Source organism: Fukomys damarensis, unplaced genomic scaffold, assembly GCF_012274545.1.
Source record: "Fukomys damarensis isolate Sample0158 unplaced genomic scaffold, DMR_v1.0_HiC HiC_scaffold_27, whole genome shotgun sequence".
Classification (NCBI taxonomy): domain Eukaryota; kingdom Metazoa; phylum Chordata; class Mammalia; order Rodentia; family Bathyergidae; genus Fukomys; species Fukomys damarensis.
Window position 1 is genome coordinate 37,843,381 of NW_022900939.1, and position 18,642 is coordinate 37,862,022.

Here is an 18,642-nt window from a genome sequence, read left to right on the forward strand (position 1 = left end):
AACCTCCCCACTATCCAAGACAACTACATACAAATACAAGTAGAGAAAAATAATAATAAATTAAAACTAAGTTACAGCACATAACTTATCTTGGCTGGAGAAAACCACTGCTCCTATAAATAGGTATGTTTCTAATTTCTGAATAAACATTTAAAAAGTTACAACTATTCCTTAAGTACTATTACCATCCCCCTAACATTACTGAAATAAAGAGATTAACTCAGCACGTCTTTTCATATATAGCAATGAAATATAAGAAACATTCATCTACAACACAGGCTCTACTTACTGTAAAAAAGCAATCGCTTTAACATGATTTAAGATGTTATATCCAAGAGCCATTCCAACCTGCAACATAACGTACTTTAAATAATGCAGGTGGAAACTGAAATTTGATCTCTTACCCTGCTGGACGAGTAGCCATATCCAACAAAATGCTTTTCCATTCTCTTCGTTTAAATTGCCAAATGCGTGCTGTTCCATCTCGACTACCACTTACAAACCTGTATTAAAACATGTGAAAGTGATTCCAGGCTATCCTAGAAATAGAATTGACATTTTTCCAATGGAAAAAAATTCTGATTTTGTCAATATTAAAGAACTCAATTAGATCTAGTCAATGTAACAAGAAGCTTTATTTCCTTTTAAAACAAGAATATGGGAGAATTTACACAATATATCAATAAAGTAGTTTGTCTTTCCGATCTGTACTAAAAGCATCTCCATACCTTGACATAGATACACACACATACATATGAAAGATACAAGATTTTTTTTTTTTTTGGTACCAGGGATACAACTCTGGTCTTTGTGCTTTCGCAGGAAGATATACACACCCCTTTACATGCATATGAAGGCTTTTCAATTTAACTGTTCAATATATGTTAGGTAATTAATCCCTCTACAATTAAAATTAAAATCTGACTACTGAAAAAATTATCTTCATTTTATTAAAACTGTGATTAAATTAGCCAAAAATATTTTACCTGTTACTAGTGTTGGAAAACTGGATACTGTCAACTTTATCCTATACATAAAGACAAAAAAGCAAAGGCTCAATATAAGGTGTTATTTAAATTATACTCATCCAATTCCTTTCACCTATACTTACAGTATGAAACTCCAATTCTGATATTTTTTCTGGCTGACCTGATCCAAAAAAATAAACTCTAATAATATGATCTGTGCTTCCTGTGGCCAGAAACATTCCACCTATAAAGAATAACAGCAAACTTCTATGAGTAAAACATAACTTTAAAATCTGTGAACATTAAGTACAATGGAAACAATTATTGTAATATACAAAGTAATTAAATCTTACTCTAAAACCACTCATTTATCTTAAGCCTGTAATACATCTATAGCTACAATTTTAAAAAGCTTGGCAATATACCTTTGACTGCGATACTTTTTGATATTTTTGTTCTAAAAATTATTTCACATAATTTCACCAGGTTAAAATTACATCACTCATCTTTACTAATATGAAAATATGACTGTTATAATTGCTAATATCCTTCTTATCTCATTTACCACTTGTCAAAAATGCTATCCAATTTTTGGGTCCAACTCCCACAGAAACTTAATCTTTACAAACTTTGTGATCTGAGACTATAATCCTCCAAACTGTCTTGTAGAGCAAAAATTCTACACAGTTACTTATCTGGGTAGGAAAATTATTCCCTTCTTGAGAACAGTTCTTTCTCTTATTATCAAAATCACATATATAATAAAGTATTTTGTTAAAGCACTTTCCCGAAAATCAACTTATCCTTGAAATGCATTAAATTCAGAATACTGTGAATATATGGTATAGTGTCTATATTTGTGTTATTACTAGAAGGAAAACTTTATGGCAACAGCACTGGAAATACAGAATTTATAAACTGGTATGTCTGGATACTAAAGGCAAAAATAGATTCTCTTCAGTTTTCTATCCCTTATCTCAGATGATAACTGCTATTCACAATTATGACATGAATAAAGTAAAACAAAATAGAAGTGGCAGGAACAGATATCAGGAACACTATATACAAGATTTATTTGTGTTTCTAATTTTCTTCTCAATCTGTTTAAATATGCACATAATAAAAAAAATCTTTCATTCAAAACAGTGCTACAGAAATCAAGGTATTATTAGAATACTAGCACTACAGCTACGTTTTTGTTTTTTCGTTATCAGGGATTGAACTCAAGCCCTTGCACTTCAGTGGCAGGCAGCAGAACCACTGAGCTAAATCCCCAGCTCAACTACAGGCACTTTTAGAAAAACAAATATGAACAATCTGGAGAGAAGTACACATTTATTGGCAAAATATTCACATTATTATATTTTATATAATTTATATTATATAAACCTAATTCTAGCAAAGTTGAAATGTCTAAATCAATATTTATTCTGAATCTAAATTTATTAATCTAATTTATTTAATCTAAATCATTTTTATTAGCTCCAGCATATATATGAAAACATGATTTACAGTATTTACAGTAAATATCTTCCAAATTTTAATGTGATCTACAGTCTTTTAATGCACAACTTTAAGTGGAAAATTAGAGGGGAAACAATCTTACCTGCACTAAAGGAAGAACAGATCATTTGCACACCAGGACGAGGGCGTTCTGTAAATTTTGCTGGTCTTGGGCTATAATATAAAAAATAAACAATTAAAAATACCCTTAAGTGACTAGAAACACCAGAAATAAGATGTTTCAAAAAATAACCACAGAAAGACAAAATTAAATAAGCAACAGATGGCTCCCTTCCTACAAGCAACTTCAAAATCATTTTGTGTCACGATTAGATCTTGTAGAAATTCTAGAGATGTATTTCATAGGGCCTTATGATTACAAAACAGTCTGCACAGGGAATAATCCCAAAGGCACTGTCACACCATACATGGGACATTTAGTTACATAAGTTACATATTACATTCATTTCTAATCAAATTTTAACAAGTTCAGTTTTTCATATAGTATATAAATGTTATTTTGAAATATGAACACATTAGCGAAGTAGGTGCCACCTCTGTATATATCAGTAACTAAATTTTTTCAGTATTACGTATTAAGATTTTTCACCCTGCTCTTTATATTATGTGATAAAATGTTCTAAAATATCCTCATTCTTATAATGAAAACCTGAAGGATATGTGACAGTTATGGCAACTATAAAACTCATTCATGATAGTGATCTATTAAAAGGTAACATTCAATCATAATTGCATTAATAGAACTAACGAATTACTACAGTCAACATTAAAGTTACAGTAGCCATTACAATAGCTCCAGATCAAGTAACAATATGTATATACTGCTCTAATACACTGATTATACTTGAAGCCCTACTTAGTGTACATTTTGACTTAGTTTTTCTCAACTAGGTAGGAGAGAAAACGCAAAAGTAACTAGGACTTTAAGCCTAAATACACTGCATTAATTTTGACAATCCACAGAGAACTTTGTTCTATGGTAATTTAGGGGAAAATATACATAGATATTTCTTATCACATATATAATTCTGAGCAATAAGGAATAGTCTTTTTAACTCATCAAATCCTGATTTCACCACTACTAGTTAATGCTGTGAACTGCTTGTGTAACTATCTTAAAGGGTAGTTGTAAGAGCCAGTAATAATAACTAATGGAAAGAACTTACTGCCCAGATCAGAAGACTGAATGCTTAAAAAATTCATAAATCATTACCTACATAGACTAAACATGCTCAGACAGCTTTCTTCTCCCCAAAGATTTCCTTGGCTAAGTTTGTGAATCATCCAGCTATTCAGATTACCCATCTCTGAAGCTGAGTATCTTTACTGGGAGAAGCTAATATGTACATAAACCCTATGTAATATAGAAGTGAATTTATGAATATATTTGTTTCAAAGTTCAATTGACTCTTTGCATGAATGCAGATAGTTGGGTTTCTGAAACCATGTCCCCAGCAGATTATATAAAAGCCTTACAGCACAATACAATCTCTACCTTTGATTATTAAAATATATCTAACAAATATAGTAACAAGTTACAGCCTACCAATTTTGGGGGATAGTTATCACTAGGCATAAACACAGAAGTCAGGTGTCTCAGCCTGTATCTAAGGACCTGACTCTAGCTTAAAAATTTCAAAGAGCAATTGAAATAGAAAGGCATACTATCTACAAATAAATAGAAAAGAACTTTAACGTGCAAAAACAGAAAAATAATCAGAGCAAAGTATGGCACAACGAAGTATGATATAGCAATTGAAATAGAAATGCCTATGATAAAAAAACGAGAACAGCAGAAAATTATGTATATTTCTCTTAATATTTGTCCATACAAACAATAAGAATACAATTTAGGTGAAATCAACTTACTTTGTCCAAAAAACAGCATTTATCACAATCTTTTCTTCAAATGAAACACTTTTATTACTCAAGCTGCTATAGCCCTGACTTGCAATAAATCACCTTCAGGAATGTTTACACACATGAAGGTTAAGACACATGCCTTGCAATGGAAACTGTTTATATTTAATAAACTAATGTTTATTATATAGTATAGAGTTTGGACTGACAACATAAAAGCACATAATTACTAATGTAACTTCTAATCTGGACAACTTTCTATCTGGAGTGTCAGAAATAGCCATTTTAAATTCTATGGAGTCATTGGATATATGATTTCCCTATTCAAAGAACTACCTATGGGGTGCCTAAGTAAATTACAGCACATTCTCTTCCTACTTCATCTACTTAAGCATTATGGTATATAAACACAGGACCAAAGAGCAAAGACATGCTACAATCATGGCCTTGCCAGTTTAACTTCCTAGGTAATTTATTTTGATATAGCAAGATTTTAATACAGGTGAAAACACAACTGCAAAATACTATTATGTGATGTATATGTGCATCTATCTAACCTGATATAGTTGAATGAAATTATTTTCCCAGATATACAACAAAATCTAATGTTTGACTAATAATAGAAATAAAACTATTCTGAAGAATAGCATTAGTATTCTAAGATTATGTTCTCAACACCAAAAGGAGCTACTGGAGACAAAACTATCATATAGACAGAAATGGTAACAAGAGGGATATATCCTAAAAGAAAGGACTAAAGGGGTAGGACAAATATGAGAAAAATAAACACATTAGCATAAGGGGGGAGCACAAAAATGAAAGTGAAGATTCAAAAGGAAGCTGAATTATTTGCTTGAGAAAGTAAATTTATTCCTGTTGACTACTTTTGTAATTTTAACAATTAAACACATTTTATGAAATAAAATAGCAACTGACTTTATTTTAAGGGTTCCAGCATCCCAGAGCCAAAAACAAATAGTGCCATCTGCTCCAGTTGAAGATAGATATCTCTTTGAGCCACTGCACAATGGTGAGAACTGAAAAACAATGACAGGAGAAAAAGCTTTACAGGAGTGATACAGTACAAACAATAAAACCCACTTTTACTATCCCAATATTAACAAGAAATAGCCAAAATAAATCATGCATATAATGACATGAAAAGCTCGTGTAACTTATAAAGAAAGCAGAAATGCTTCTCTCTTTGCTTTAGTGAACCTAATATAATCATTAAAGTGACTTAATACTTATTTTAAATTGGGCTGGGAATGAAGCTTAGAGGCACAGCACCTGCCTGGCAAGCATAAGGCCCTGAGTTCGATCCCAATACCAAAAACAAAACAAAATTTACTTTAGACTATAACCAAAAAGTTTCTAATGAAGGATTAAAGCAATTACCTGTAGAGATGTAATAGATGCACTGTGGCCCTGAAGAACAGCCAAAGGTGCACAGGTTCGAAGACACCAGACTCGAATCATTTTATCACAACTTCCAGCTGCAATCATGGTATTCTCATAGTTTACAGCCATGTCTGATATTTCAGCAGCATGTCCTCTTAAAGTAGCTAACAACCTCCCATCATCTGTTGCCCAGATCTTCACAAGGCAGTCATCAGAACCCTTAAAATAAGAATAGATATTAATAAGAGTCCTGTAACTTTTAGTTCAAATTTTTACACGAATTAAAAGAAATCATGTGTTATATTCAATTCCCAACAATTCTATTTTTAAGCAATGAAAGGGGGTATCTTTGCAGGAATTTTCTTCATAAAGCTCCATTTATGTATTAAATTCAATCACTTATAAAGAGCTGTGTGCCCTCCAGCAAGCAAGAGAATGATGGTGCTGGCAATAATTAATGTCTAACAGTGGTTCCCTACCTACCATACCAAGTAACTTCTACCTGGAATCTTGTGGGAGAATTTAAACATCTATAAATAACACAAAATATAATTGCAAAACAAATGTAACATTCAATAACAATATCTATGCTACTTTATTATACAGAGCTAACAGTACGTTAATTTGGGGCAGCTTTTCCTAAGACACCAAATACATGATACAGTGTAAGTTTCCAATCACTGATCTCTGGCTTAAAACACTACATGACAACCCAGAACAGTACCTGACACATAGTAAAGGCTGTGTGTGTATAAAGAACTATCTACTATCAGTTTTGTTGGTGGTAATATTTTTGATATTATTATTTTTAAAAAATAAATATTCTCTTTACCAACTAGAGAAAAAAGTATGATCAAGGACATGAAAATGTGAAATACTGTGAGTAGTTCAGGAACTACAAATAGTTTGCAAACAAATTCAAAATATGAGGTTAAGGAATAAAGATGGAATATAGTACATAATTAGGATCAATGTAGGGTATCAACTACATGAGTACCAGGATTGTATCTGTTTTCCAAAAAGCATCTTGTCTTCAGAGTGAATTAAGATATAAAGGAGAACACTACTTCAAAGTTGTTAAAACTGTCTAGACAGCAGACAATGAGTGATAAAACTTGAGTTATTGTAGCAAAATTAAGATAGAAGAGATGGTCCGAAAGGATAAAAAAGGAAGGACTACGCTGCTGATTACCCATAGGAAGTGAAGAAAGAACCATAGCAGCGCATGACTTCGACCCAGAATGATAGTCTACAGCACCACTTGACACTGGAAATAATAAATTTCCACTGTGAATAATAAATTTGACAGGCTTTTAGAGCATTTGTTCAAATCAAATTCTCTGAACTCCATAAATGGAGTAAATTTATTCACTTCATTTATTTTCTAAAACTTAAGGCAGTAGAGCCAGTGCTCCTTATCTATGGTTTGACAACCAAGTGTAGACTGAAAATATTTGGGGGAGGAAAAATGTATCTTTACTAAATGTGTGCATGTTCTTTTTTGTCATTACTTCCTAAGCAGTAAGTGTAACAACTACTTCCATTCTATTAGATATTACAATCTAGATATGATTTAAAGTATATGGTAAGATACATATAAAATCATGTGCAAATGATATGCCATTTTATATAACTGACATGAACATCTAAGTATCCTGATATCTACAGGAGTCAGAACGACTGACTATATTTGGCTCTGACTTGCATTCAGCACAAAAAGGAAATTTTAAGTACACTAACATGGGCAGACTATATGACAAAAGTAAAACCATGACATCTGATTTTGCATCATAACACTGATATAATTCATTCTGTTCCTATGAAACTAAGAGTTTGCTTTGTACCCCCTACTACAGTGGTTTCACATATTTTCCACAGTGAACAAAAAAACACTCCAGCTTTTTTTTAACCAAAGCAACAGCTAATGCAAGAGCCAGTGGCAACCTGTGATTTCCCCAGCAACTTTTCACCAATTAAAATCTAACAAGTCCCACTATTATTTCTTGAGTTTTTTTAGTAACCTTACAAATTTAATATTTTCTATAATTCTGCTCTATTTAAGCAAGCAGTAGAAACAAAAAGCAATGCATATTCTCCCTTGAGTTTGTATTATCCCAATTAATCTTTTTCTATCAATCTGCAGCAAATTTTTCATTGTCCTTTGAGGGCATCTCTTACTATCCTCTTCCACAATTTGCAGAAGAGTTTGGTCCCCTGCTCATCAACCCCGCCTTAAAGACTTCTGGTAGAATTTTAAACAGAAGTCATAAGTATCCCTAAGCAATTTCTATCGAATGCATTATTACTTGTGATCACTTATTTATGAGGAAATTTGAATTTACTGCATAAATGATCTGATCACAAATTCACCTAAATTCTTTCAAAATGAGCATAAAAATACAAATATGCAAAAGTAATTAAAAAGAACTACAAAAGTAAAAATAAAATTATTGGGGAAAGCATTATTTTTTGAAGTAGTATAAATGGACTTTAAATGAATGTGGAAGGACTAAAAAAATTAATTTTTTTAACGACCGAAATGTGGAACAGAATTTCAACAAACTTTTCATTCAGCTTAATTCTAGTTCCATAAATGTTACTAAAATCAATAATAAGGCAAAGAATAAAAATTATAGTCGTTTAGACAAAGGAAATCAGTATATTAGAAGTTATAGTACAGAAATAAAATCAGAGTTCTATAAATGCTGAAAGGTACCTCAACAACAGATTATATCTCATTCAAGAAATATGAAGGAGAAAGTACTGGACAAAATTTCAAAGCAAATCAGAAACAACTGTGATCTTCGTAAAAACAGAATAAAATATCAGATTGTTTCCTGAAAGAAGACTGGGACATGGGAAGAAAACAATAAATCGAACAAGTGAAGAATGTTTGGAAACACTGGAATAAAAGCATTAAGAAAGGAGGAAAATCCTGAAAACCAAAGCAGGAACCTGCTATAGCTGAGACAGCATGATTTTAGAGACCTCAAACGACAGTTTTCTTCAGCAAAGCCAAAAATGCCCAGGTGAAAACAAAGACCTTCCAAGAACATGTGGTAAAGAGAGAAAAATTGGGAGTACAAAGTACAAATGAAAGTAACAATAAAGTTGGAAAGGGTTTACCTGAGGAAAACAATAGAGGGTTTAAAATGCCTGTTGAACAGCCTGAACTTAACCTAGTGAAGGTTAACTAGGTTGCAGGACACTTAAGTAGGCCAAACAAAGTCACAGTAATATTTAGCCAGACACTTCTAGTGTCCGAGTACAGATAGATCTCAAGTGACAAAAGAAGGTGTTGCACAGAGATAGAGAGCTGGTGTTACCAGCTTACCAATGAGTTTGCCAAGAGACAGCATTAAGAGTAGATTTTGATCTGGAAAATCATGGATGTGTTTTAAGAAATCCAGTTAAGTACAATTTTTTTAAATTGTGAATTTGTTTTTAAATAAAATCGTAATATTAAGATAGTGTTTAATTCCAAGCAAATACAAGAAAGCAGTGCCTTCATAGTATTACTTTTCAAGAATGTAAAATCATCATAACTACTATGAAAAGAGCTGTCATTACCATGTTTATCATTCGTTTGTAGCTATCAAACCTAGCATAGGTTAAAAAAACATACTCACACAACAAAAAGTTTGCATAGCTTTTAGCTTAACTTCCCCCAAAAGAAGTTACCAAGGAGAAAGCCAAAGATGAAAGAATACATTTTTGTCCTGAAAATATAGCAGTATAGATGTTTGCAACAAGGAACAATGAGAAAAGGGTGGTACTTAAAAAGTCTTACTCAAATCCAAAATTTGAAGTACCCTATATATCTTATTAATTTCTCTGCTGCACCCGAAGAAGTCACACACATTATGATAAGGAAATCAATATAGCCTTTGCAATTTAGGACAAGAGGTTTCAGGCCATGGTAACTTGGTCTCCTTATTATGGTCCTGTGATAAGTCAGTACATCACAGCAGGAAGGGCACAGTGAAGCAAAGCTGCTCACCAAAAGTAGAGAAAGAGAGAAGGGGGCCCAAGACAAGACACATACATACTTCAAAGGGCACACTCTCAGTGACCTACTTCCTCCAACTAGGCCCACCTCTTAAATTTTCCATCATTTCCCAACATTCCATTCAGTTATAAACCCATCAATAGATTAATTCACTGATAAAGTCAGAAGCCCCACGATCCAATCACTTCTGAAAGGCTGCACCTCTGAATTTTGCTGCATTGGGGATCACACACAACAGTCTCTGGGGAACATCACAGAGCCAAATCACAACATGCCTTGCCCCAGGTCTATGGTATCTAGCTCAAGGCAGCTGAGATGTCATCTCTCTAGGCAGTTACTCTTATCATCTCCTACCACAAAGTTGGATTAGATGCCTTTCTCCTATACCTCAGTGCTCTGGGTACCTCTATCAAGATTCTTGTGACATGGTATCACTGTTATCTTTACCATTGGTGCACTCAATGCTAAGTCTTTCAATTAAGAAGTTCTGGCTCATAAAAGACTCAAGTTCATTAAATGAATACCTGTATTTGTATTCCCTACTGTAACTTACACTGATGAAAATAATTTATATTCCTTCACCCTAATCTAAATGGAAGAGAGATTTTATGGCTCTAAAAAGAGGAGGCAAAAATTCCTCCCCTTTATATGGTATTCAACAGATTTTTATATTAATCCTTAGTCCTCAGAATTCATTAACTTCTTTGGTAAATGTAATTTGAGGCAATGATTCTGAAACAAGTCAAAACTTAAAAGCCTCACAGAGAAATAAGGAGTAAAATATGACTTGGTAATTATCCTATCTCCCTCCTTGCACTGTTCTCATTATTCAATGGGAAAACACCATTAAAATATCTTAACAAAATAACAACAAATTTTTAATATTAGAATTTCACTTATCAATCACAATGACTCCCTTTGTATGGTATTTATAAGTGTTGAGTAAAAATATGATAGATAAAATATAATCTCTCCATAAAATTTACAATAGCAGCAGATAAATTTTTAATATTAGAATTTCACTTATCAATCACAATGACTCCCTTTGTATGGTATTTATAAAGTGTTGAGTAAAAATATGATAGATAAAATATAATCTCTCCATAAAATTTACAATAGCAGCAGGTAAAACTTAATGACTGCTTCTTGTATACCTCGAATCAGTACTATGTGTTGATTGCATGACTGCCACAAACATTCTATTAAGCTGATACTATTACAACCTACTTCCTTCTAAGTCAGGAAAACTAGAGATTAAAGGGTACAGTAATCTACCAAGAAGAGGTTAACGTTGTGTCTAAGAGCTCACTGATACTCTTAAGCACTTTATGTACTATATTGCCTCTAGCTGTACTTATTCAAAAAGACTCAAAAGAAATAATCCCTTGGAAAGCTTTTTTTTTTTTTTGGTGGTACCAGAGATCAAACTCGGGATATTGAGCTTGCAGGGCAGGTGCAGTGCCACTGAACATCCCTGGCACTCCCTTGGAAAACTTTTCAATATATCTATAAGTATTTCAGAAATGAATCTGTGACATTTTAAAACACCAAATACATAAAAAAGGATATACTGATCCAAATTAGTTTTTTTGGTACCGGGGATCAAACTCGAGACCTTGCACTTGTGAAGCAGGTGGGAGAACCACTGAGCTAAATCCCCGGCCTACTGATCCAAATTAAATGGTATTCCAATAAATAGTAACTCAGTCCATTCACATGAAATTTTCACTGGTCAAACATAATCTATTATTCTAAAGCTTCATCCCATAGATTTTCAAGGTAGTACTCAGTACCTAGTGTTTCTACTTGAATGAGAAACACCCAGCATCCATTGCACTTTATACAGTAATACAAACACTGAGTACAAATGTACCCTACCACGAGATGAAGTGATAATCATAAAAACAAGAATTTTTAAAAACAGCACTAACTTTACATTTTCTCTCACTGTATGGAATATTTTAAAATCTAAAGCAGACATTAAATATTTATAAAAGGGTTGCAAATATTCTCTGTACAGGCCCAGCAGCTTGTAAGGTCTCTCTTGTAATTACTCAACTCTGGAACTGTAGTGCAAAAACAACCACACATAATACATAGTGAGCCAAATATACCTACACCTCAATAAAATTTTATAAATAAGGATAGATAATGGGCCAGACTGACCCACAAGCAGCAGGTTTGCTAACCTCTGGTTTGAAGTGCTCATTGAACTCTGTACCTATCATCCAATTAAATTAATGAGATAACAACACACACACATCACTTCCTACTTTTCCAAAAAATCTCTGGATTACGATTCCAATTCATACTAAAACATACACAGTGCTTTACAAAGGATGAAATGCTTACAATCCCTATCTTTTTAGAAAGAATCCCTACAAGAAACTTTTAAATTAACATAAAATATGACATTGTTTTTTGTAACCTCAGTGAAATATGACAACAGCTACAGTCATCTAAATAAAGTACAAATACAATGGAATGCTTTTTCCTCACTTCATTTTATTACCATTTTTAAAATAATTCTTTTTAACATTAAATATGCCAAATGTGCTTTAAGGTTTAAGAATTGAATTTGAACATTACTAAACTAAAATGGCTAAGTTATTTTCAATTACTATTTTAAAATAAATAACTACTGTAGGTCTTTCAAGCAATTTTACAAAGAAAGATCTGCCTGTTTTCCACTATGAAAATACAATAGAAGGCAAAAGAGGGAAATAGTGACTGAAGAAATGATCTGCACATGCCTAATGGATTAAAGTTAGTAATAAAGAAGTATATAAAAATTCTCTACCACATTCTACTTTTTAGTTCATTTAACAGATGGCTAGGTGCACGGGTAAAGGAAGACAAGACATTAATAGGTCTCAGTTTACAAGTACATTTATTAAAAGTAGGCAAAGACAAAATGAGAATTTCTATTTCAACTTCTATCTCCCATTTTTAAAAAATTCAAAGGCAAAAGAACTTCTGTGAATGAATATATACCGTCAACCCATAGGGCAGTGTTCAACAATAAGTATAACCATAATAGTGCATTATATGTTATTAACCTTTAATGGATATGATTAGTTTTGGCATCTGAAAATAAATTGAAATACTGTAGGCTAAAGTAATTTTCTGAAAGCTGAAAAATGTTATGTTTCTCCACTCAACAAATTAAAAGGGGGCTGGGGATTTGGTTCAGATTCAGCATACTTGCTTAGCCATGTGTGAAGTCCTTGCCTTATTTCCCAGTACCAAAAAAACAACAGCAAAACAAGTGAAAAGCAATAAAAAACTCAAATATCTTCTTCAAAGCATCATCAGATGTTTCAAAAAATGAGGAGTTAAAGATAAGGAAACCATAAGCAAAGACTGTTAGACTTACAATTTTTAATATCCTTAATATATATTCAAAAAATTTTTTCCCACATCAAGTAGTTTTTACATAACAGAAAATAGTACATTTAATAATTTCTTATAATTTGCTTAACTCACTTGAGAAATGCCTTTAGTTTAGTTACAACTATTACATGACATTTACTAAAATGTAAAACTGCATATTTGATATGATATTGAGAACCACACATTCATTTTGTAGATCCATAATGTAGTGAGCCTATGCTACACATCCTTTAACTTTTCAAGCGTGGATTAAAGGATGAAGTAAAATCTTCCATTTATACAATGTTAAATTACCTTTAGTTTCCATTAATAGAAAAAAACAAAGCTTTACCAAAAAACAAAGTTTAATTCACCTATAAATAATAAATGTAACTTTTAAAAATTACTTACAGTAAATATCCGTCTACCAGTTCGATCAAAAGTTACACAGTACACAGATGACAAGTGTCCAAGAATTCGTTTATGCATCTTCATGTGCTGATACACTGCAGTTGGAACAAGTCGCTCAAGTCTATACTTCCCATTCAGCTTCCTTGAAAACAGAGTATCCACTACCAAGAAAATGGGAGAAAATAAATATAACCTGGAAAGTTTTTAATTATCAGATTTCAAGAATTCAATATTTCAGTTTGTCTTAAAATTGAAAAGATAAAATGATTCTAGTTAAAAGTCATCAAAGTAGAAAATGGAAACATGCTACTTCACCAGAATTAAGTCAGTATTCTCAATAAACAAATGCAGTTAACTGACCTATCCAAAGTCAGTAAGGTACAAAGCTAGGATGAAACCCAGACTTATTCAATTTTTTCTAGAGCCCTTTAAAAAAGAAAACGATTTTACATATTATTTCTTTACAAGCCTAGTGGCTAGTAGAGTTTTTCTAAAAACACAATGAAAACTAGAATCCACCAATGATTTTTATTTTGCATCAACCAGTGACACTTGAACACCCTAAATATGACACACCGAATAAGAACTCTCTGCAACAAATATGGAGAAGTCAATTTAATAAAAAGGAATAATTAAACTGAGAGTCTAACCAAATGTCTATACAATGAATCCTTCCTCCAGAACCCATTAAGCTCACGCTTTTCAATTCATTCAAACCATCAAATTCTAACTGAAGCTTTTCCAACTCGAAGCTTGATGTACATCAACTGTAGCCCAAATGCTCTCTCCCCTACATTGCTACTGTATTTATTTTCTATACTGATAACTTATGGACAAAGGTGCTCAATAAATATATGTTGGCTGATCTGCAGGCACATTAACCTATACGTTATCTTTTAGTAGAAAGTATTTTTCCCTAACAATGATGCCATCTACATTGAATTGTTAGCACTACAATTTCACTTGAATTTTGTACCAAAGAAAACTAAACATATATACAAAATACTATTTGACTCAGGCTTAGTAATTATGCCCTGAAGTTTATAAAAAAACTAAATATCTCAGGTGTATCTCAGTATTTTCCCTCTACATCCATTAAGTGTTTGGCTTACACCTCATGTGCCACCGCCCCCCGCAAAGAGGACCCCCAAAGAGGGTCCTCATCAGGAGACAGGAAAAGGTTGCTTTGTAGGTGTAGAGGAACAATGTCAAAGAAGAATTACACCACGCTTATGTTCTTTTACCACAGCAATTGTTTTATATTCTGATAAGAATACTTCTCTTGGCATAAATTCTATAAGCAACAATCTATTCTAATGCAGCACCTGGGAATGTCCTAAGTGAAGGTTTGACAGCTATGATTTTGTATATTTAGGTTTAAACTGGTTATACAATAATTTACAGACTCATTATGTTCCCATCACTGCTTAGCTTCTGACATAATTTTTTTTATACATAGAAATTGTCCAGTAGAAGATATCCTCCAAAGCCTTGGCTCCGAACTGACTTCATGCAAGAATCACACAAACCCAGACATAACTTTTCTGCCAAAAATCATTTTTTCCAATTCCCAAGGACCACTGACATCTTAGATTCACCCATCTAAGAAAATAAGTGAAGACTATCAGACAAATGACAACAATGTTGCCAAGATATATTTTAATTTCTTTGATCCAAAATTAACAATTCTCAAAATAGCGAATTTAATGAAAATACTTAACACCGATCAGATATAAAAATATGACAGGAGATAATGAAAACATCAAAACTACTTAACAGCGATAAGCAAGTCCTAGCTTGTGTGTATTCATCTCAAAACAATTTAAATGTATTTTACAAACATCTTTTAAAAATCAGAGCTGATAAGATATTGTCTCAGGAAAAATACACTTCCTTTACACATAATGATATGTTACAGCTCTCTTAAGTGTAATTTTTATTCACTCTTTAAGCAAACCTAATTTTCATTTTGGGAAACAACTGAAAAAAATGTTCTTTCAAAAATCACTTTATAGTCAACTTTTCAAGTAAAACTTTCAGAAATGCATTAAAAGTGAAACATAATAAAACTATAATTCAGATCACTCTTTGAAATGCTTAGCTACCAACTAACAAATTATACCTATACCATAACTGTATCCCAACGTAGAAGGACCTTAGAAGAATCCTTGCCTTCAACCAATTTACGAACATACATTAACAGCACTAAAAATAAGACATACTGAAAGAATGATGTGTAGAGTTACCAGGTAATAGGATGGTGGTGCAAATCTTCTAACTACAGTACTTAAAAGCAGAATACGTAATATATGGTTCAACAGGTGAAATACAACTGAGGCCGAATTTAAGGGAGGCACAACCAGATCAAATAGGTAAATAATTTTTACAAAAGTAGAAAGCAGAATAAACTAGGACTTACATTCAATTAACTCATATTTTCTTTTCATATATCATCATAACATTTATCTTCTCTATTGGACTTTAACAATAAAGAATAGAAATTGTACAGTATTTCTCAGAAGTTAAATGTAAAGCTTTTTAAACAAAAAGGTATATAAATACATCTTGGTTAATATGATACACAGGTTATAGTTCTATGGCAGAAGGGCAAATGGCAATTATTTACTTTGTATTGATAATAGAACAATTGTATTTCTGAGTAAATAGGAAGTGTCTCAGATTATAGGAGTCCTTAAATTTTATCAAGCTAAAATTATCAATCTTTAAAATGAGCAGGGTAAAACAAGAGGCAAACAAAGTTCTTCACATGACATTTAGTTTTAATCTTAAATTAAGTAGCATACATAACTGGTTTAAAAGCATATTCATTTTTCTAAGTATGATGAGGGGAAAAATCCAAAGTAACTTTAAATCTTTTGCACTCAGCAATTTTTCTTATCCTACAGGTCTTGGAAGTTACCTCTTCTACGAAAGACTGGTGAATTTCAAACGTAGTCTAATTTGTTGCCCTCTAACATGCCTCATTTCTTCAAAACTCTAATGTCCCTAATTTCATTCAAAATAAACACCACCTTCTTTAGAGACCAATCTGTCATGACCCCACATAAACTTACCTCCCATTCTCTGTGATGCTACTTTTCTCCTCCAGCCAGTCTTAATTTCCCCCATTTTTTTTCAAACATCAGACAAGCTCTAACTTCAAGTCTTTGCATTGACTATTCCCTTATGCCTATGATGCTCTTTCTTAGGTCTTTCTTCAGATTTCTGGTATCTTTCCAAAAAGGCAGTTTGTTATTCCATTAAGAACTGTAATCTGTCCCTTTTTACTACTTCTAACTCCTGACCTCTTTATGTAACTCTACATGTGCTCTTCATAAAATTTTTCAAATTAAAAAAAATTTTTACTAATACGTTTGTACTACATAATTGTTCATTATGGAGTTGGTACATATACATAATACATCTTAATTCTTTATGTCCCCTTCCCCTTGCCCCTTACTTCGTCATTTCTTGGCTCCTTTCCCATTTGCCAAAGACTGATCTCCTTGTTTCCTATTATCTTTTATTTTGCTCCTTATTTCTACTTTAGGTTTCTCATAGAAGAGAAACCATGTGACATTGAAACTTGTGTCTGATTTACTTCATTTAGTGTTACGGTCACAAGATACAATCATTTTCCTGCAAATGGTTCAAATTTTCCCCTCTTTACAGTAGTACTTCACTGTCTATAAATACATTTCTTAAATCCATTCATGTGCTGATGCATCACAGTGATGTATCACTTACACTTGATAATTATGTACTCCTTGCTTATTCCCTACCCACTCTCACTACAATAAACTTCATAGGAGCAGAATTTTTCATTTGTTTTGTACTTACATTACCCAAGAATGAAAACTGTGGCTGGTGCTTAATGGGGATGACTAATATATATTGAAAAGAATTACCAATAAATTATACAGTGTATGGTCTGGATCAAACTCTCCTGCAAGGCTCATGTGTTAAGAAGTGGGGGCTTTGAGAAGGTGATCATGGAGGTGCTAGCCTCATCAATGGATTAGCCCAGTGATGAGTTCACAGCTCAATAGGAGGCTGTGCTATTAGGATATGGGGTCAAGTTGGAGAAAGTAGGTTACTGGGGACATAAGCCTTATTCCCCAGTCCCTTCTTAGCTCTCCCCTCCTGATTCCTGGTTGCCATGAAGTTAGCAACCTTCCTCTACCATTTCCTTCTGCCATGAAATTTGTGCCTTGGAATCAGCAGACCATGGTCAGATACCTCAGGAACTGTAAGTCAAATAAATCATTCCTTCTTTAAGTCATTTCTCTCAAGTACTTGGCCATGGGGACAGAAACTCAAATAATATACAGAAATAAAACAATTAGACTTAGGAAGAAAATGAAAATGGATTTTAAAAATCTGGATTTAACTTTCAGAGGAAAAAGTAAACGTAGCTAAATCACTTTTTGGGAAACAGGTCTGTGAATGAAATAAAAATTCCAGAAATCACTGTTATCCATTTGAAGTCATCAGTCCCTTAAGTGTCTGGGGGAAGGAAAAAAAAGAGGGATACTGAAAACTCATTTGTAGCAAATCATTAAAAAAAAATTTGAAACAAAGTCTATATACAGAAATAATCAGTACAGATGAACAAAATGGCCGCACTTTCTCAAATTACCTCTTAAATGTTAGCTATGACTACATATGTAACTAGTCAGTGGATTATCCATTACTTATCTATCAGAATGATAAATCCAACTCTCCAACAACTTATTTCTTAGTAGTTTACATGTTGTATTTTTCATGAATTTATCATTCTAATCAAATTCGAATACATACTAAATTTAGAAAATAAGAACACAAAGAACTCTTAATTTTACCAAAGCAATCACCTTATAAATTTTCCAAGTTTTCCTCAGGAACAACGTTTTGATAACTATTTTGAGTCTGACAGAATTGTGTTCAAATATACTGTAGAGACCTTGAGCAAGTATTACTTTTGTTTAAAAAAAACATAGGCTAGGGCCAGGGATTTAGCTCAGCGGTTCGGTGGCCTGCCTTGCAAGCACAAGGACCCGAGTTCAATCCCTGGCACAAAAATAAATAAATTAATTAATTAAAAAAAATAATAATAAA

The 18,642-nt window shown here is 32.7% G+C and overlaps 1 protein-coding gene across 1 annotated transcript in view; it reads right to left on the bottom strand.

The window, feature by feature from the left end:
* The window catches only part of Phip (pleckstrin homology domain interacting protein), a 92,002-nt gene that overhangs the window by 51,495 nt on the left and 21,865 nt on the right, over positions 1-18,642 (bottom strand). Inside the window, exons 4-10 of the mRNA XM_010617835.3 lie at positions 13,546-13,706; positions 5,751-5,972; positions 5,289-5,389; positions 2,575-2,645; positions 1,112-1,212; positions 987-1,027; positions 405-503 (exon numbers count right to left, since the gene is read on the bottom strand). Coding sequence (XP_010616137.1) covers positions 405-503; positions 987-1,027; positions 1,112-1,212; positions 2,575-2,645; positions 5,289-5,389; positions 5,751-5,972; positions 13,546-13,706 — 796 coding nt within the window. The remainder of the gene's footprint in view (positions 1-404; positions 504-986; positions 1,028-1,111; positions 1,213-2,574; positions 2,646-5,288; positions 5,390-5,750; positions 5,973-13,545; positions 13,707-18,642) is intronic.